The sequence below is a fragment of the Petaurus breviceps genome, unplaced genomic scaffold, assembly GCF_028583685.1.
Source record: "Petaurus breviceps papuanus isolate PSGF00001 unplaced genomic scaffold, PetGlider_PUasm1.0 225, whole genome shotgun sequence".
Taxonomy (NCBI): domain Eukaryota; kingdom Metazoa; phylum Chordata; class Mammalia; order Diprotodontia; family Petauridae; genus Petaurus; species Petaurus breviceps.
The window spans coordinates 16,832,090-16,853,570 of NW_027185889.1; the positions used below are offsets into that span (position 1 = coordinate 16,832,090).

The following is a 21,481-nucleotide window of genomic DNA, read 5'->3' on the forward strand; positions in this document are numbered from 1 at the left end:
AGACACTTACCACAAAAACTAGCCGTGTGACCTTGGGCAAGCTACTTAACCCCAATTTCCCTACCTTCCCCCCTCCAAAAAACAAACAAAAATTCATCATTTACCATGATGAAATGTTCATCAAGTATTGCTAGTACTCTTTTGTGTGTGTGTGTGTAGGCAATCAGGGGTTAAGTGACTTGCCCAAGGCTAGTAAGTATTTGAAGCCAGATTTGAACTCAGGTGCTCCTGACTTCAGGGCAGGTTTTCTATCCACTGCACCACCTAGCTGCCCTGTTAGTACTTTTTTAGTTTTCTCTTTCACTCAGGGCAGAGGACCTCATATGAGGCAGGCTGGGTTTACTCTTTGCCCTTAAACTCACCATCCTGAGGTCTCCTGCTTGTGCCCATTGCCATTGTCTGTCTTAGAATCATGGTACTGCTTCAATGCTGAGCAGTAAGAGGCCTTCAGAGAATGATGGAGGATTGCAGAGGTGCTGTCAGATTGGACAGAGCAAATGGCAATTTCCCCAGTAGGGGAAAAAATGGCTGTCCACTGTAGCCCCAGTGAGTGTGACTTTAATTCTTGGCAACAGAACATTAAAGGGATGGTTAGTGTGCAGCTAGAAAAGGAAGCAGCAATCACAAAGGGTTTCAAGAAGTATAGGTCAAGCTGGACTTAACCTCATTGTCTTTTTTTTTTTTCTTTTTGGAGGGCAGTCGGGGTTAAGTGACTTGCCCAAAGTTACACAGCTAGTTTTTGTGTTAAGTGTCTGAGGTCAGATTTGAACTCGGGTCCTCCTGACTCCAGGGCTGGTGCTCTATTCACTATACCACCTAGCTGCCCTCATTGTCTTCTTTAACATGGTTTCCAGAGTGGTAGATCAGGGGAAAACTGTATCTTTAGTATAGCATTTGAATAAAATCTCTCATAACTTTCTTGTGGATGAGAAGTGATGTGCACTAGAAAATAGTATAGAAGTTTGGATTTGGGACAGTTGAATAGTTGTAGCCCAAAGAGTAGTCACTGATCATTAAATGTCAACTTGGAAGGTGATCTCCTCAGTAAGGGTTCTTACCTTGGGGTCTATGAACTTAAATGTCAATAACTATGTAAACAGAATTGATTTCCTCTGTAATCCCATGCATTTTATTCTACACATTGAAAACCATCCTTCTGCAAAGCTTCACTAGCTAATCCAGAAAAGGTTAAGGAGATTCCTGCTTGAGAGAAGTGCTCCAGGGAGCTACTCTTGACTTTAAGTGGTTTAACATCTTAATTCAATGTCTTGGATAAAGGTTTGGAAGTCACGCTTATCACATCGGCAGGTGACATAAATCAAGAAAGCTAACCTGTTGGAGCCAGATGGCTGGAGAGTCAGGATCAGAGAGATCTGAGACAGGTTAGAAGATGGGGAAGAAACTAGCAGGCTGAAACTTTAATGGGGACTAATGCCCAGTCTCCTGCTTGGCTCATCACAGAGGCCAGGGAGGCAGAGCTACACAGCGGTTCTTCTGAGAAAGGTTCAGTGAGTCAGTGGTCTGATACGGCAGCCAAAATGAGCTGTGTTATTAGGCTCCATTTAAGAAAGATGAGGGGTCTAGGATGGGGGGGAGAGGAGAGAAGTACTTACATAGAGCCTACTGCATGTGAATGCTTTATGAATCTTACCTCATTTGATCGGGGTTTCTTAACTTGGGGTCAGAGAACTTTAAAAAATTCTGATAACAGGGGAGGCCAGGTGGCTCAGCGAGTAAGAGCACCAGCTCCAGTGTTGGGATGACGTGGGGATCAAATCTGGGCTCAGATACTTCGCACCACACCCAGAAATAACTGGCTGTGTAACCTTGAGCAAGTTACTTAACCCCGATTGCTTAAAAAAAAAAAATTCTGATAACTTTTTCAACATCATTGATTTCCTTTGCCATCCTTTGTATTTTATTTGATACATTTGAAAATAAGATTCTGAGAAGGGGTCTGTGGGCCTCATCAGAGTGGCTGCCCAAGGAGTTCAGGACATAGAAAACGTTGTGTGAGCCTGGGCTCACTTCCGTCCTGTCTGCATCAGATGACAGCTGGAGTATCATGCTTTGTTCTGGGCCTGACATTTTAGCAGAGACATTGATACACTAGAGAGGGGGAAGGCAAGATGGTGGAGAGCCTTGAATTCATGCCATCTGTGAACTGGTGGAAAGAATCAAGGACTTGAGAAGTGAAGACTCAAGGGGCAAGCAGTCACTTTAAGAAAGGCAGTCAAGGGGAAGAAAAGTCGCTCGGGTAGAGCAGGAGCAATGGCAGAAGTCGTAGAGGCCCCAGGTTAGGCTGGATGCCAGGAAGTGCTTCTTAATAATTAGAGCCATCCAGAAGTGCCATGAGAGGTGGTGAGTTCACCATCCCTGGAGATTGGTAGATTATGGAGGGGACGCTGGCTCTCACTGGACAAAATGGCCTCTGAAAGTCATAGGCTCATGGGATACAGACAGAGCTGGAAGGGACCTTTGAGGCCATGAATCCAGTCCATTAATTTTGCTGATAAGGAAACAGAGGCCCAGAGAAGTTAACTTGATGCATCTAAGGTCACACAGTAGTAAGTCTCAGGATCAGATTCAGAATTGGAAGGAACCTTAGAGGTTCCTATTGAGTCTAATTTCTTCATTTTACAGATAAGTAAACTGAGGGACAGGAAGTAAAATGACTTAGACAGGGTCACACAGTCGGTATGTGTTGAGTAAGTAGGTGGTGGAGTCGAGGAAAAGGAAGGAATCCAAAGATCAGAGGATTACATGGATCCAGACCTCAGGGGCCGTGTAGTCTCCGCATTGGACAGAAGAGGAAAGGAGGTCCAAGCAGGCTACTAAGGTCTTTTAGGTAGTAAGTGGCAGAGCCAGGATTTGAACCCAGGTCCCCTGTGACTCCAAAGCCAGTGCCTGCTCTTCTGCTTTCCTCAAAGACAACAGAAATTTAACTATGGGTGAATTCTGGGTCTTTGGAGGCCATCTCTTTCAACCTCATTTTAAGAGATGAGGAAACTGAGGCTGGGGGAATCATAGCTATAGAGCTGGTCTATGATCAGAGGCCAACTCCCTTATTTTACAGATGGGGAAACTGAGGCCCGGAGAGGCTAAGTGACTTGTTGTAGCATGAGCTGGAAGGACCCAGTGGTTATCAATTCACCTCCCTTGTTCTCAAGAAGAGTGAAAGGGAAACTCAGGGAGGCAGTCAGCATCAGAGAGGAGGCCTGAAGCCAGGTCCTCCATCCCCAGGGCCAGTGCTCCATGGGCTTCTCCTCTGAGGTGACAGGCTCTTTGTGTAGAACAGAGTTGGGAAGGGTGAGAGAGAAGAGTTAATATCACTGTATTTATTTGCATATATTACAAATAACATTTTAAACCTAGAAAGCATGCAAAACATTCTCTTCAAGTCACTGGATCTTCAGGCTGCAATCTGGTGACTTCCCTTTTGACTGAAATGTGCAAAAATCTCAAATCCCTGCGTGGATGCAGACTCCGTGTGCCACAGCCTTCCAGGAGGATCCCACTTGAGGCCCCCTCCCTACCTGATGTGCTGCCAGGCTTGCCTGTCTGCTGGTCTCCTTGGGCAAGATGGGCATTTCTCTCTCTGTACCCATGCCGCTGCCAGAAGGCAGTCTTTCCTAACCTCAGCTCCCTTCAAGGCCTGGCTCAAAGACCATTTCCTTCCTAGAAGAGTTCTGTCCCGGGTCCTCGGCCGTCAAGGGATGTCTTTCCTTTTGCTTGGCATGGTGCCTGGAACACCGTAGGTGCTTAATGATTGTTAATATCTCTCACTCCAATACACGCCCCAGGTTCTTTGTATTTATTTAGTATATACTTGTATTTGGTTACCTGTGTACAAGTTATTATTTCCTTCTAGGAAAAGGAAGCCCCTGAGGACAGGAATGGCTTCATCTTTTCTTTGTATCTCCAGCACAAAGCAGAAGCTTGATAAATGCTTGTGGGATTGCCTTTGGAGTTGGAGAACTTGGGTTTCAATCCCACCTCATACTCTCTGCGTGACTTTGGACACATCTGAGCTGAGTTTCCTCATCTGTAAAATGAGTGGGTTGGAAGGCCTCTGGGGTCCCTTCTGGCTCTCCATGGCTGATCCTACGATGAATGGAATACAGGACATATTTCTGGAGTTGGAACACAATCAACTATGGCAAGTTTCCATTATCAAAAAATGGCCTGGGGATGGCTAAATGGGATACCTCATTTGTCGCTCAGCATTTATGTGAAGAGTCCTGAGCTCTGAATGGAGACATAAGTTTTAATCCTGCCTCTGATACTTACTAGCTGTGTGACCCTGGGCAGGTCATTCAACCTTTAGGTGATGCTGTGGATAAATCTGCAGTCGGCCTCATGGAGGCCGACTTATTGTAGAAAGGAGGTCCTACTTATTGTAGAAATCACAGGCCCTCCTAATCCACATGAATATAACAGTAACAGTAATTAACATTTATATACTGCTTTAAGATTTACAAAGTACTTTAACAAATACTCTTATTTTCTTCTCACAATGCTGGGGTGTAGAGTAGGTGCTATTTTTATCCCTACTTTGCAGATGAGGAAACTGAGGCCAACAGAGCTTAAGTGACTTGGCCATGACTCATAACTATTAAAGGTCTGAGTTAGCATTTAAACTTAGGTCTTCCTGACTCTGGGCCCTGGGATTTATCCAAGTTGCTGCCTCTCTGTGCCCCTTTAAAGAGGGATAAGGCACCATTTCCTTTCACATACCTAAGAGGCCAAGCACAGTGTGCTTAATAAATGATTGGTGATTGATTCATCTCTTTTGGCTGGACCTTTGGTTTCACTGGTATAGGGAACTCCCCCACTGAAGACCTGATGGCTCCCAGGGGCCCTGAGAGGTCAAGGAACTTGCCCAGGGTCACCCAGACAGAATGAGTCAGAAGAGGAACTTGAACTCAGGTCTTTCTGACTCTAAGGCCAACCTTTTATCCACGGGCCATTTAAATCCAGTCGGATGCCTTGTTTTGGTTCCTAATTGTTGGATTTCATGTTTAGACAGCATGTCTATTTTCTGAAGACTTGCCATCTGAGTCTGGAGGGGCTTGTCTCTGGAAGGTGGTGACCATCATGGCCACAGTAATTCTAGAAGCCATCCATATACGCTTAGAAAGGGCTGCTACCATCTGTGGTGCTGGAGGGAAGACTGGGGAGTGTTCTGCTTAGACTCTTGGTTGGGTTGGAGCCCTTCATGGATCTGGACACGGGGAACCTTGGATTACTTCCTCCATTAAAAATTGATGAGGGGCCCTCTCGTGGTTGGACCTGTAAACATGTAAGCACCTGGGGGCTTTAGCTGAGCGTGGCTGTCAGGCGCCTAAGATATCGATTACCAGAATGATCTATGTCTCTTCCATGCCCTCAAATGCTCATCTGGGTAACAGTTAAGAATTATGATCTATTCTCCAGAGTAGATTATTCAGGACCATGGGATGGTGTCAAGAGTTTCAGAGATTGATGTTAGCGAGCTTCTAGGCCAGCCCTCTCATTTTACAAATGAGGAAACTGAGGCCCAGAGTGGTTGAACCCAGGATTACACAGGTAGAAAACAGCAGTGACTGTCTCCTTGTGTGAAAGTATGCTTATTATTTTTAAATACCTCCCTTCCTTCCCTCCATTCTGAACCCTGTAACAAAGAAAAAAAAGGCAATTCAGTCAAACTAACCAACAATTAGTAGACAAAGTCTTGAGGAGCACAAGTCCCACAGCCAGAAAGCACTGAAGGCAGGATCAATCCTGGACCTGGGGTCATGGAGACGTCAGTTCAGATGTAGCCTCAGATGCTTACCGGCTGTGTGACTCTGGGCAAGTCAGAGCAGCCAGTCTGCCTCAGTCTCCTCATCTGTAAAATGGGGATGGAAACAGCACCTGCTCTGAAAGGTTTCTTGGATCAGGTGAGATAATCCTGTAAAGCACCTCCATATAAACTGAAGCCATTATTATGCTCATTAATATTCTATAATTAACATAGCTGTATTATCATTGCTGTTGTTATAAAAGGGCTTATTGATTGAAACCAGGTCTCGCTCATTCGCAACCCGACCATCTCCCCATAGATGCTGAGCAATGTGTAAGATGAATAAAGGCATTCAATTGGATAATTCATTTTATCTGTGTATTCCCAGCATTGTACACAGTGTCTGACATTATTGTACACACGTTCCAAACCCAGAATCCCTGTCCTCTGCAAAGATGGGAGAGCGGAGCTTGGATTTTATTTCATTGCACTTGGTGAAAGTCCACTTTAAAGAAGTGGCATCGAGGGGCAGCTAGGTGGTACAGTGAATACAGCACCGGCCCTGGAGTCAGGAGGACCTGAGTTCAAATCAGGCCTCAGACACTTAACACAAACACACACACACACACCAACCAACGAGCCGTGTGACCTTGAGCAAGTACTTACCCCCAATTGCCCTACCTTCCCCCCTTCCAAAAAAGCAAAAAAAAAAAAAAGCCATCGAGAGGGAAGAAAGCAGAGTCAGAGCAACAAGATCCCCACTGTCGGGCACAACTAATAAGCGAACTGTGTGCCCTGGGTCTGGCACACGCTGGGCATCTGATAATACTCGCTGGCTGCATAAACCAAAATGAAGCTGAACCAGATTGTGACTGAGGGATCAAGGCTAAGCTCGCATGTCTTCCTCAAAAAATGGGGATCTCCAAAGGGCTATAAATAAAAAATCAAAAAAATAAATAATTTGACCCAGCAATACCACTCTTAGGGTTGTATCCCAAAGAGATCATAGAAGTGGGAAGAAGACCCATATGTACAAAAATGTTTATAGCAGCTCTTTTTGTGGTGGCAAAGAATTGGAAATTAAGGGGGTGCCCATCAATTGGGGAATGGCTGAACAAGTTGTGGTATATGCATGTTATGGAATACTATTGTGCTATAAGAAACGAGGAGCAGACGGTCTTCATATTTACCTGGAGAGGCTTATACAAACTGATGCTGAGTGAGAAGAGTAGAGCCAGGAGAAATTTGTACACAATTACAGACACAACGAATGTTGATGACCAACTTTGATAGACTGGACTCTTCTCAGCAATGCAGGGATATAAGTCAATCCCAAAAGACTCATGATGGAGAGAAATATGTGCATCCAGAGAAAGAACTGAGTCTATATCCAGATGGAAGCAAAATACCTGATCTTTTTCCTCTTCTTTTTGGTTTTATGTCCTCTTTACCATTTTTCATTCCATCTGATACAATCCGTCCTATAGTATAACCTGACTAATGTATAATGTGAAAGTATTTACAGATCCTATACTTGACTATAAGCCACCATGGGGGGGAGGGGAGGAAGGGAGACAAAATGGGAAACTCAAGGAATTGTGGAATTGAATCATGTAAACTAAAAGTAAACAAACAAATTAATTAAAAATATTTTTAAAAAATTTTTAAAAATAAAAATAAAAAAATGGGGATCTGTGGAAGTAGAAGGTCTCACACATGGTCTGTACAAGTCACTCTTTAGCCACTGTCTTTTTTCTTCAATCTTTGTTTTAGAGACAGTTGGGATTAAGTGACTTGCCCAGGGTCACACAGCTAGTAAGTGTCTGAGGCTGGATCTGAAATGGGTCCTCCCCACTCCAGCGCTGGTGCTATATCCAACCTTGTGGCCACCTTTCCCTCAGTTTTGAGGGGAAATAGGCATGGTAGGGTATTGATTGGTATGTCTATTGGGTCAAAACAAAAAGCCCAGTGCCTGGCATGTATGTTTAATAAATGCTTGTTGAATAACAAAAGCCTCTCAAGGAAATGTAAATTCATTTTTGTAATCACATCTATGAATACAGCTTACGGACAGCTAGGATAGTGAGGATTTATGTAGTACTTTACAAAGCAATTACAGGTTTTCTCATCTCTCACAACAGCCCGATGAGGAAGGTGCTGCTAGTGTTATTCCCATTTTGCAGACAAGAAAACTGAGGATGAGAGAGGTTCATTATAGTACTGGGCTAAATCACACAGCTAGTGTGTGACTTCCTCTTCTGAGGCAGGATCCTCCTGGCAGCTCCCATAGGGCCCCAGAACTCGGGATGTTTGTCCTGATTTCACTCTAGGCTGATTCCCCTCAGAATTTAAGAAGCGCCCAGCGTGATGCAATCAGGGACACTCTTGGCACCTGCTGCTGTCCCTGGAAGACAAAGACCTTCACTGACATCACCAGCCTCTCATGGGATGCTGCCATGTCACGAGCAGCCTCTAAGCTGCCTGGCCTGAAAGCTTTTCCTGCAGAGAACAGGAGTGATGCCCAAGGCACAGGGTCAGTGTTTCTTCACTAATCTCTCACTGGCTCACAGACCAGAAATTCTTTAGCTGCTCTGTGCTTACTCCTCTGAGAAATTTGGTCTTAAAAAGAATCTGGCATGCAATGGATTACTTTATTTAAAAAAAAAAAACAACAGAAACTGTACATGGCCAGAAATTATCATTTATGTATTCTCTTCCCTCCTTCTCCCTGGCTGGGATAAAATTTGGAACCAGTCTAAGCTTCCAAAGAGGCTGCAGCAGGGGGAGGATGGCCCTGGTCTTCAGCATTAGGAGAAGCCTTCTCTTTGCAGATAGCAAACTTGGGGTGTGGAGCATTGTAGAGACTATAGGCTGATTAGTTTTGCTGTACTGATTCCCCCCTGCCCTTGTATTAAGAGATTGCTTTCTGGGTAGTGGTAAGAAGGCATTCTGTTTGAAAATAGAAGTGATACAGAAAGAAGAGCTAAAACTTTCTTCTTTTCTGAAGCATTGGAAGGCTCATTGATAAGGCAGTGATGATAATAATGGGGGTTCAGGATTTGGATTCTGTTTGGTTTATGTTTTTGATCCCTTTGTCAATCCACTTGGTAGGAGACAGTCTGGGAGCAGGGAGAATTACCAAAATGGCAGACAGGCCTGGCAAGGCATCCTTCTAGAGCAGGAATTTGCAGCCTTTTCTGAGTCATGGATCCCTTTGACAGTCTCATGAAATCAATGGACCTTTGATGAGAAATATGGTTGAAGGAAATGTTAAATTCAGTTCAAAATTAGTGAATATGAAGATGTAATTTTTTTTTCCCATTCAAGTTCATAAGTCTCCTGAAATCTGTCTATGGACCTGAGATTAAGAACCTCTTTACTAGACCCTCCTTTGGATGGGGAGGGCGTGGCAGATGGAAACTGTGGAAACAGCCTGGGGTTGGGAATCAGTTTTCCTATTTGTAAAGTGACATTGCTGACCTAGATACACAGTCCTGAGAAGCACCTTTCATTTCTTAAACTGGGTTCAAGCTTCTGCCCCATCACTTACCATTCTTTGTGGCCTTGGGTTAGTCACTGTAACTTCTTTGGACCTCAGTACTGTCATCTGTAAAAAAGAACTGTAATAACCTTCCTTCCTTCCACATGGTGTGGATAAAAGGACCTTAAGAGTTGTGTGTGAAAGAGCTTTATAAGGCAGCAGAAAAGAAGCAGCTAGGTGGCACAGTGGATAGAGTGCCAGTCCTGGACGAAGACTTGAGAATCTGGCCTCAGACACTTACTATGTGACCCTGGGCAAGTCACTTCACCCCGTTTGCCCCAGTTTCCTCCTCTGTAAAACAAGCTGGAGAAGGAAATGACAAACCACTCTAGTATTTCTGCCAATAAAAACCCAAATGGGGTCCTGAAGAGTCAGATACAACGGAACAACAAAACAACAGAAATATAAGGGCATTTTCTTTTAAAAGCAACCCACTTGTTTCAATGGGCAGAGTATACATCTTTTGAAAAAGTACAGGGTGGCTAGATGGCACAGTGAATAGAGCACCGGCCCTGGAGTCAGGAGGACTCGAGTTCAAATCCGGCCTCAGACACTTAACGCTTACTAGCTGTGTGACCTTGGGCAAGTCACTTAACTCCAACTGCCCTCCAAAAAGCAAAAAAAAAAAAAAATACAAGGTTTTGATTGTCCTTTACTCCCATGCCTTTGCAATGACTGTCTAATTCTGTACCTAAGTACCCGGGGCCATGCTTTGTGCCTCCAATAGAGTATAAACTCTTGGAGGGCACAGGGATTATAGCAGTGTTGGCTTGGTATCTTAGCTGATGTAATTTAGCTCAATTCAACAAGGATTTAGTAAAAGCTTCTGAGTGAATTAATGAATAAACGTTTAAATGCCTTCTATGAATGAATGAAAAAGTATTAAGAGCATTTAAATTTTTTTTATTAATTTAGTTTTCAACATTCACTTATGTACAATTTTGAGTTCTAAATTTCCTCCCTCCTCCAACACAGCATGCAATCTGATATAGGCTCTACATATACATATTAAACACATTTTCACATTAGTTATGTTCTAAAGAAGAATTAGAACCAATGGGAAAAACTACAAGAAACAGGAAAAAAAAAAGAGCAAATAGTATGCTTTGATCTGCTTTGATGAATGAAAAAACTATTAAGTGCTTTCTTAATGAATAAAAAAAGTATTAAGTTCCTTTTCTGTGTCCGGTACCGTGCTAAGTGCACAGTAGAATTTAAATGGATTCCCTGGGATTCGTTTGCCAGGGCATTAAACATGACTCTATTTTGCTTTAAAGATGCAACGAGATCATTTCTGCAGAAAGAAATGTAGGTGAATGTGCCATGTTTGTGTTGTAGAGTCCAAACGGATTGCTGTTGACGCCCAGCCCGCTGCTGTCTAGCATTCACTTCTGGAGCAGCCTGAGCCCGGTGGCCCCGCTGAATTCTGCCCAGCTGCAAGGACCCAACACTTTGTTTCAGGTGAGCTTGGGACGTGAACATGCTTGCTGATAGATAAGAATAGATCATCCAACAGCAAGGGGCTCTTACTATAATGTCTGGGGACTTTTAAAAATATGTATTTTGATATAAATGTGATAAATCTAAGTTCTTTGTGATCCTATGGATTTCATTTTATGTGTATTTGAAAAGAAGGGTCCTCCTAGACTTGTCCAGTCTGCCAAACGGATCCATATGCCCAAAAGGCCAAGAATCTCTGATCTCTGAGATGAAGAAAAAAAAAAGAGTACTGAACAAAATCCCTAAACTTATAGAAACGGTGTACTTATAATTTGTAATTACACTTAGAAGAAAAATGCACATAAAACATCTTGGTGCAGCAGAACCAGTGCTGGTTCTAGGGTTCTAGATTGAAATCCTGCTGCTGACACTATTTGTGTGACCTTTGACAAGATGCTTCCCCCTCTCCCAGCCTCCGTTTCCTTATCCATAAAATGAAGGGGAGGTGAGGAGACTAGACAGCAGAGTCCTAACTTGGGGTCCAGGGAGTTGTTTGTAGACAGAGAATTGTATTTTACTGTAATTGGTTTGCCTTGTAATTGGTCAATCAGCAATTCTACCACGTGGCAGGCTCTGTGACAGGGGGAGGGATACAAAGTCAGGTAAAAAGACAGTCCTTATTCTCCAGGAGTTCTTCGCCTCATTATGACATTTACCTACCTGGAACCTTTTTAGTTTTGAATGGGATGGGGGAAAATGGACTTAAGCTTGTCCAATTTTGCTTTTTTTTTTTTTTTTTTGGAGGGGGAAAGGCAAGGCAATTGGGGTTAAGTGACTTGCCCAAGGTCACAAAGCTAGTAAACGTGTCAGGTTTCTTGAAGTCAAATTTGAACTCAGGTCCCTGACTCCAGGGTCAGAGCTCTATTCACTGTGTGCCACCTAACTCCGTGGCCCCCCCCTCCCCCATTTGAATTCTAATCCTCTGACCCTTTGACTTCCCTGCATCTTAAGGACTAGCCTCAGCTATAGCTTCTATGAAATACTGAGTCTCATTATCTCAGTTGATTGTAGTCAGATGTAAGCAGAGACTGTCTCAAGCTTTCTATTTATACACCCAGTACCTAGTGCATTGTAGGTATTTAACTGATTACTGATTCTTCATTCCCTTAACTTACCACTTTAATCATTTTGGAACTCAGCAGAAGGTATATGGGTAAGATTCTCATTTAGTATTTCAATAAATTAACTGCAATTCTACAGCCACTATATGTGTGATTGTAACTGTAGCCAGTGGGTCATGAACCCCTCTCAGAATAATGTTCTTAAATGCATAAAATACAGAGGATTACAAAGGAAATTTACTGTAATGAAATATAATTGTAAAAATATTTTTAAAAATTCGTGGACCCTAGGTTAAGAAAACCTCCCTAAAGTATTGGATTAAACAGAGGTATATTTGGGGGCCAGTCAGGGTAATGATGGGAAAAAAATGCCAGACCCCCTCCCCTTTTGTAAAAGGGCATTTCCTATGAAAGGGGAAAAAAGAAACGAGCATTGTGAAAAATGGAACAGGATGCTAGTTTTGATCTTCTCAAAATGGGTGGTACAGGGTAGGCAGTTTTAAAAAATTTATCATGTCTGAAAATAATTTCCTTCAAAATTTACTTTTCCATAGACTCTGTCTCTGCCATAGATGTCCTAGAATCAGAGAACCAAGCACACAGACTTGGCCTGTAATGAATTTTCAGCAAGACTGGCAACTTTCTTGTGCTGATAATTAGAAGAGAAAACTGGATCTGAATCTTTAAGGTTAAAGCTGACAGATCTCAGATGCCTCAGCCAGATCATGAAAAAGCTGTTGCCTGAATTTGAAGGGAAGGGGGGGGAGAGGGAGAAATCTGAGATGACAGTTATGGCAAATTAGTGGGGAGCATCAGAGGAGACGAGGGAAGATGAAAAGAACAAATCATCCTTCCCCAAGAATACTCTGTAATTAAGACAACTTAGGGACAGACAGGCTGTAGGCAATGGAAAATGAAAATCGCTACTCAGTACACATATACACACACTCACTCCCCAAAGTCTTAGTTTTAAACTTTAGAAGCTGAAATTAAATCAAGAGGTAAATTCCAAAACACCAGCATAGAAGTTAATTTGAGAAACTATTCTTACCCTTTTCCCCCTGCAAAAAGTCTTGGGTTGTGCAGAAACGTTCTGGAATTCAGAGCCTTTCAATTGTACTAAGACTTTTGGGACAGCTTTCCTGTATACACGTGTTTGTGTGGCTGGAGAATCTGGACTTTAGTCATACCCTTGACACACAGTGGCTGTGTGACCCTGGACAATTCACTTCTGTGTCCCAACCATGCAGCTTACAGCACTCCTGAGTGTGGCCAGTAAAACACTGGTAATATTACACTTTGAAAGCAAGCTGGTATGCAGCCTGTAGGGACCTCTGTGTATGGAGTAGTGGCCCCTGTTCAATGAGAGTTTGATACCGCTATATAGACTATACCTTGCCAAGAAGGTGCCAGCCCACTGGTACAAGGAGGTTCCTCACCTGGAAATTCCACCAGTGATCTCCCAGGTCTGGTTCAGCTCCTTCCCTATGTCAGGGCTATAAATGCTTCAGTGCCTGCCTCCAAAGACACCGTGTGGTCCCCCCAGTTCTCATCAAGGTTCAGAACCATAGCATCATCCTCAGCTTCTCATTCTCCCTCACCCCAAATATCCAGTCACTAAATCTTGTCCTTCATCCTTTCCCCACTTCTCTTACATCTGCCCCCTTTTGCTCAGGCCATCATGACCTCTTCCCCTTGATGATTCCAAGAGCCTTCTAATGGGCGTCGGTGTCTCCACTGTCTTATCACCACCCAAATGGCTGCCAAAGTCATCTTCCTTAAACAGAGATGTGAGCGTGTGATTGCTCCTGTTGAGTTACAGAAGCCTTACATAATCCAAGCCCCTAGACATTATTCCTCATCCACTGTGTCTGGGCACCCGACTGTGGGAACGCACCCCTCCTGTGGCTAAGGACACCCTTCCTGCCCCCTCTTCTGCATGAAGCCTTTCCTGTTCTCCCCCCACTGCCAGTGCCTTCCCTTCCAAAGTACTGGGTAGACACTTGTATTGATTCACGTTCTGTTTGTTCTCTCTCATTAGAAGGAAAGCTTCTTGAGACAGGACTGCAGTCTTCCCTTCAGGCTCTAGCACAGTATGTGCCTCACAAAAGCTTGCTGATTGTCCTCTGGTAGAATGTGAGCCCTCTGAGAGGGACTGGTCCATTTTTCCCCGCATCCCCAGCACCTAGTTCAGGGACCAGGCATTCTTGGCCTGGAATCTACAGAGGTCCACCAAGTGGCGGAGGAAGGGCAGGGAAGGGACGTCTGTTTTCACCAACCTCTGTTGGAAATTTAGCATTTTCATCCATTGTTAGGAGAAGGGATCTCTGAGATACCAGATACTGCTCAAGGGGTGAAAACAGCCACAGGAGGTCAGGAACCCCTAGATCAGACTGACCAGAAGCCACTTATGGTGGGAAGGGCCCATTAGAAGCCACTCAGTCACTGCCCCCACCATCACCTAGAACTGCAGGAAAGCCAAGTCAAGCCGTGTGAGCCTTATGGCGTCTTAAAAAGGGGAAAGAACAAGCATTTATGAAGTACTGACTCTGGGCCAGGCACTGTGCTAAGGTGCTTTACACATATTACTCTGGTTTGATTCTCACACCCCTGTGAGTAGATATTATCACCTCCTTTTTACAGCTGAGGAGACTGAAGCAGGCCGAGCTTCAGTGACTTGCCCAGGGTCACATAACTTGTAAGGATCTGAGGCTGGATTTGAACTCGGGTCCTTCCTGACTTCAGGCCCAGCACCAGTCATTCGGGAGTGTCAATGGCTAAATATAGGCCATTCAATCAAATGCTGGTTATTGCCAGTCCACAAGCCCTTCCATCATGTTTATCTGACTGATCTCAAGCACAGCTGTCAAAAGGAGATGATGTTTCAGGTTAAGTAAACCATCTTTCTGTTCGCTGTCTTAAAGTGTATACTCTGAATACTTTTAAAAGGCTCTTGATTTTATTAGTATGGGAGTAATCTAATAAACTGAAATTCCTCCACCACCCAGCAGCTGGTTTTATGAACTGCTGTGGCTCCAAAGGGGGCCGGGCTCAGTACTCAAGCTTTTCCAGTCTTAGCTGAGCTGGCCCTGGGACAACAGTCTGTCTCCAGGCTCATCCTCAAAGCCCTTCCAGAGCTTGTGTTCATCGGGATCGGGCGACACGATAATCAAGAACCCAAGGTTATCTACCTTTCACAATGAGAGAGTCACTCTTGAAATCACAGAGGACAAGAAAATATTTCTCCACTGTCACCAACAGCTGCCTGGAAAAGCTGATGGCAAGTGTGATGGAACATTTATACAGTATTAATGACTCATTATCGACTTGTGCATTGAGAGCCAGTAGGGTTGGCCTCTCCATGTGAAGTTTCCTCTAGACATTTAAAAGCTAATCAAGATGGCTTCAGGGGCTGTTCTTGGGCCCTGTTGTGGAAGGGCTGGATCAGGTGCCTTTCTCCCAGGCACAGCGTATGACTGCCACTCGCACTGGTTTGTAATGGTGACATTTTGCTTTTTCTCTCCTGCCTAGTTCCCAACTCTGCTCAACAGCCACATACCAGTGCCAATCCCCAGCCTGGAGAGAGCCTCTTCCCCAGGACTGCTTTCTTCAAGTGCTCAGAAATCCTGATGATCTCTCCACATTAAAGGACTCATGAACCGATAAAAGAAATCCACCCCCCAACGGGCTAAGTTTTCCTGTGTCGTGACAACGCCATTGTGAAACCCTGTGACTCTGGTTTGCACTTTCCATTACTTGGATAGTCCAGTTTGTTATATTAGCATTTTTCAACAGTATATATATATGTATCAGTATATATAAAACCTGTTTTGCATTAAATGATTTTTTTCATGTTTTTATATTCTTTTAGCTCGCAAGTGTTGAACACTGTTGACCGTGAAGAACTTTTTCTTAATGGATTTCATTGTATCTAATAAGGATGTGAAGCTTCCCCCCCCCTTGATTCTGCACTGTGCTTATGTACACTATAACCGGCTGTGCCTTCCTTTGCATAATGTTTAATGTTATGTAAATGATTTATATATTTTCTAGTATTAAAAGAAAATGGATGTAAGAGAAGAATTAGTATCCAACAGCGCTATGGTAGTGTTGCATTATTTTTCACAAGTAGGCAATATGAAAGCACATTCATATAACTTTTTGCTTCGTGCTTTCAAATCGTACACAAAATTGCCTTATAATTTTTTTAACTGAAAGACAATAGTAAATCTATTGTCCAAGGTAATGAGTTTTTATTTTTTAAAGAATAAACCAAGCCATATTTAGAAAATGAATATGCATAGACTGAAATGTTCTGAGGGCGTATTAAAAGCATAATTTCAAAAGACAAGCCTTCTAGCTGCCAACAAGACCTTTCAGATTCTTTGTAAACAGGGAATGAAGACACAAAAGCTATAGAAAGAGATCCTCTTTCCACACCCTTGGGACCTGTCTTGGATTGCTCCCAATCGTTACATGTTCTTTTAGCAAATGAGAAGAATGACCAGGGCTTCTATTTTCCATAGAGAATGACTCATCTGAATAGATTAAGTCTGTCAATGTGTGTTCGGGTTTCCTTAGGACCCCTTAGGATCAGAGGTAGAGACCCCTTTTGAGGAGGGTTCTCAGTTTTGAAAATTTGGACAGAATGCTCTACTTACTTGACATAAATTAAATTTATGGTCAAGGTGAAAGAAACCTAATATAAGTTCAAATTAATCATTTTCTGGAAGCACTATGGTTATAGAGCTGAATTCAATTGTTTCAAGTAATTTGGAACAAGCTATATAGTCAATGTGCATTTGCAGTTTAGAGTAATGATTATGAAAATGTGTCCTGAGGGACAAAGCTTAAATGAAAGGCAACCTTCCTTCTAACTGTATTTTCTGTTCTTTGAGGAGATTGCATTAGATACATTCTATCTATTTCAAAAGATACATCCTATTAGAGGATGGAAGAAAAGACCCCAGGAAAAGTATCTGGTACTGGTAAAAAACAAGATTGGGTTCATTACAATCCTTAATTAGTTTACTGCTCATTGCAACCTTGAACGATTACTGTATAGCTAATTGGTCTGGACCATCCATTAAATGCACTACTATGGGACAACCATAAATATTAACCTATATGTAAAGCTCTTACAACTAGTACTTAAATATTTTTGGAATCAAATATTCAGATACTATTTTTTCAAAGGTTCGAGGATTCCAAATTTTTGCATTATTTGGAAAGAAGGAACAAAAAAAACCTTGCTTCTGTGCATGCCATCTGTGATTGGGGGAGGGGAGGAGGATCGAGTACACAGGCTACAACCATGAAGCAGTAAGGCTGCGTCAGTCTTCTTGTTATAGCCATAGCTCATCTTTCCAAAAGTGCCTCAACAGAAACAGGACACGGGCAGACCCCACCTACTTCTTATGATCTGATTCCCAAGTGAATGCTTCTTCCACGGGGTCATCATGCTGCATGCCAGTGTTACCATGGCTTAAAAAAATGAAAGGGTAGAACCTGATTGCTTGAGTCACCCAGAAAAACCAAGCTTGAAATATCACCTGAATAGTCTCTAAAACCACATAACTATGATAAATCATTCCCCAAAACCAGGTTCCTACAATAATGACCAAGGTGATGAATCTAATCCAAGAACATTTCCAGTGTCCCCTCTCCTCCCCCATCAATGGCTGGAGAACACCACTCAGAGTTACCTAACTTGATGGGGTCCTGTTTCCCTCTCCACACACACTGATTGTCTCCTACATCAAATCTATAGTGAGTTGTTACAGATGGAAAAATACCATACCTATTATGATGGGGTTAAGAACTCTGCTAATTTAGGAAAATGAATGACAGCTGGAAGCATCTGGAGGTAAGCTGTCATTGGCCCTGCCCCATTCTATTTTTCACACAGACATATTTTTTCCCTTTGTCAGATGAGATTTGTAATAACATAAAAAAAAAAAAAAGGTATACAATAGCTTTTCAGCTCCATGCCTTCTGAGTCTTAAAGAGCTATGGTGAAAATGCTGCACGACCATAATCTGTATGTTGGATTCCTCATATACACATCTCACCAAATGGACAGAACTGAAAATCCTCATTCACTTGCATTTATGTATGTATCATTTTTACTGTTACATTTTTTTGTTCAATAAACAATTTTTTTTAAAAAAAAAGCTTACACTAGCATTTTATAATAAAAACTGTCAGTAGAAGGATGATTTTCAAAAGAAACATGGCCTAACAGGAGTTAGACTTGGATTACATTGACATGGATTATGACCACCAAAGAGGTCTAGCAGTAAAGCTGCAAAAGGACCGAGGAAGGCGCTACAAGCTGGGACCGACGCTGGTTTTGCTTTTTGGGAGGTGGGGGGAGGAAGGAAGGGAAATGGATCTGACTTCAAGAAGCTATCTCATTTTAAGTACACACTGTCTCCTCTTCCAAGTACCAATGTCCTCCAAGCATTAACTCTCACGCAGCTCTGTACCACATAACATCAGTGGTGGGCAGAGACATTTAAGAAATTAATCTAAAAAAGGCCACTTCTTTGGAGGGAAATAACTCATCTTAAAAAAAAATAACAGCAGTGTCATACATTTGAGTCTAGCTCTTTCCATGACCTCACACTTTTTTTTTATGACTAGTATGTTCCTGGTCTGCCCACAGCACAGGGGCATGTCTAATTTGATATAGTCTATCTGGGGTAAAAAGCATTAATTGCCAAGAATTAACTATGGGACAAGAGGGGATCCTCAATGCAAAGAAGAGATGTGATGCTGCCAATCAGGTAGTTTTCACTTCCTTATGAATATGTAACATCTGCACCAATAATTCTGCATTTGCCACGGTTACCAATGTTGCTCAGGGTGCTAAATCACCAGACATCAAGGACCCCTCCCACCCTTTTTGTTTTTTTTTTTTCTACTTAGGCATTGATATTGTCTCTTGAAAAAAAAAAAGGACAGAAAAGATGTGCTTTCTTTCTTACTTACCTCTGAGAACCTTGCTGGTTTTGGATGAAAGAGAACTTTTCAACAGTAATCCTATTACTGAGGCTCAGAGTCCTTCCCTTGTTTTCAGTTCTGAGTGTTGGCCAGGTATCATGGAGCAACCAGCTTGCTTCCCCAACACAGAAACATAAGAGAGAAAGAAGCCTCTCCAGGCATCTCCAGCAAACATGAGTCTGGATGGCAATCACCAGCAATATTTCTTCGCCTTTCTTGAATCAGGCTTTGGGGATGAAGCTTAAGCAGGTCAATGTTCTGACACAGCCATGGCACCAGAAAGGCCCTTCTCCAAAGGGATCAGGCCCTTATTTATCATCATTATTCCAATACTTAAGCATCCCAAGGGGTGTGAGACATAAGGGGTAACAGACGGTGACTCTACTCTAATCAATGGTCCCTTTTCTGTGGAAGAATCACAATTCAACAAAACCGTATTTTAACAACATGGAGATTTTGTTATTATAAACTTCAAAACAAAACCAAGGAATTCCACATAATATTTATACTTTCAAAAGTACAATATTAATACGTGTTTGTCAGTTAGAAATAACAGCAGTTTGTTAGGTCTACAGGATTTTACGTAAAACCAGTTTACAAATGCTGGAAAGCAGTAGTGGTCCAATATTCACCAGTATACATGAATCTGTTTCTTCCAGAAAATTAAAAAAAACCCAAAATAATTAAATTTACCAGTATCATGAACTATTAATAAAACACCCCCCCCAAACATGCCACAATCATTATTCACAAATAAAGTTAAAAGGAAATATACAAAAATTCACTTAATACTGTTAAATAACAATAAACTACAAGATTTCCTGAACAGAAATGGTAGGACCCCTGAATGTTTTACAGTGAATGTCAGGAAAAAATTTAAGTTGTCTATGACTATTTTTATGATATACCAGCCAGAGATTTACATGACCATTTCAAAATATCCCAATAAAAATTTACAGTCTTTAAGATGCACTATACAACTAATTGTTAAAGGTGAACACAAATGCTTAAAAACACTGTTCCCATCATCCACCCAGGTGGACTTCTGCCACCCAATGAGATGCACAGGCACAGCCTTCACGTCTGTCATCTCTGGTAAACAGAGGCCAGTGACGATTTTCTAAAAGCTTCCAAGTTCTCGTTTTGGGAAAAGTACGTAGTTAATCATGGCTCATGTCACATATCTATCACAGCTTCCAGCTGATTCCAAGTGAATATCATGGGAAGGAGAGGGGGGAGAGACAATAGGAAATGGAATCTGTCCTCCAATAAAGGAAATCATCCTGCTTCTCATCAAATACAAGAATATTTCAGAAGAATAACAGGATGAGAGGGTGGTCTGAACGGATTTGTGTGCACTAGTCTTCAATGGATTAAAACACAATATAAATTAAGGTCGATGTGTCGTATACCACCGTTCAGGAGCATGCAAACACTGCTAACCTAGAGGGGACAAATAAATAATGCACGGGCTTCTCAGAGGAAATCCTTCTGGCCTCCTCCCCTTCCCTCTGCCTTCCCTCCCGGCAGCTGGGCAGGCAAGCAATCACTTGCTCGAGTGCCCTCGTGTGCCACGTGCTTTTCTAAACATAATGTGCTTATAAATCTCAGAACTACCACATTGCGAATGTTAAATGAGAAATTGTCTCATGAACTTAGAGCATTAAATGGTTCACCTATTTACGATTAAGCAAAGCTAAGTTTACATTCCAGGAAACATTGCAGTTTAATAAAAATAACAAACAAACAAAAACTGCAGCAGTCAAACAGTTTGTGAGGAGAAACAGATGCATTCACATATCATAAAGCCATTGCAACTTCTTCAGGCATTCAACTGTTGTGTTAAATAGACAGACAGTAGTTACTTAGCAGCAATGATTCCGCAATAAATAATGCACTGTGTTTCTTAGTCCTGCACAAAAATTGCAGCTCCAGTTACACCAACAGTTGTAACCGACTGGCTCTAATGGCAGAGGAGACCTTAAAACCAACTGTACAAGAAATTGTCACACTGTGACAACAAATATAAAAACATAATCTGCAGGTCGGAAATAAAAAGACTCCACTGGAAAGAGGGCAGCGTAGACAAGCAGAGATCCCAAGTCCAGAGTGGAGTCCTTGCTTGGTAAGAGAGGCTGGGGCTGGGCTTGAAATCCTGCTATCGAACTTAAAAGAGCATGCTCTGTCTTCTGGTCTTGCTGTGTCCTAAAATATAAAGTCATTGGGTGAGGCAGTTCAGAGTTTACCCCACAGATCTGGTGACTCAAGTCACTCCACGTTCCCACCAGCCAAAGCTAAGAGTCCAGTGACAGGGCGGCCGGCTCGGGTTTTTTTTAATGAACCCATCTGGGGCCAGGGTCAGTCTACAGCTTCTATGCTTCCAAGTGATGACCTGAAGACTAGGTGAGCACAAGGTGCATCTTCTGCTTTGGGTGACAGGCACGGTGAGTTCAACGATCAAGCCAGGTCACTCGTAAAAGGTCTCTGTAGCATCGGCAGCTTTCAGGTTCCCTGACTTGACTGAGTCTGATTTCTCTGTGAAGATACACTGAGCTGCCCACATCATATAGAAAAGCGAGTTACGTGCAGTTCTAAAAGTATACCATTGTG

General features: G+C 42.6%; 2 protein-coding genes across 5 annotated transcripts in view; one reads left to right on the plus strand and one right to left on the minus strand.

The window, feature by feature from the left end:
- The window catches only part of ELK3 (ETS transcription factor ELK3), a 94,174-nt gene extending 76,135 nt beyond the window's left edge, over window positions 1-18,039 (plus strand). For 2 of the 3 annotated variants that reach the window (XM_069095195.1, XM_069095198.1), the window contains 2 exons: window positions 10,644-10,766; window positions 15,398-18,039. In XM_069095195.1, coding sequence (XP_068951296.1) covers window positions 10,644-10,766; window positions 15,398-15,496 — 222 coding nt within the window. In that variant the 3' untranslated portion in view covers window positions 15,497-18,039. The other variant, XM_069095196.1, reaches the window with a different exon arrangement.
- CDK17 (cyclin dependent kinase 17) overlaps window positions 10,733-21,481 on the minus strand; it is a 159,347-nt gene continuing 148,598 nt past the window's right edge. The window contains exons 17-18 of one of the 2 annotated variants that reach the window (XR_011169700.1): window positions 18,860-19,276; window positions 10,733-11,008 (exon numbers count right to left, since the gene is read on the minus strand). Coding sequence is in view for 1 of the 2 variants with exons in the window: in XM_069095194.1 (XP_068951295.1) it covers window positions 19,122-19,276 (155 nt within the window). In the remaining variant the exon portion in view is untranslated. Of the gene's footprint in view, window positions 11,009-17,802; window positions 19,277-21,481 lie in introns of those variants that run through there. The other variant, XM_069095194.1, reaches the window with a different exon arrangement.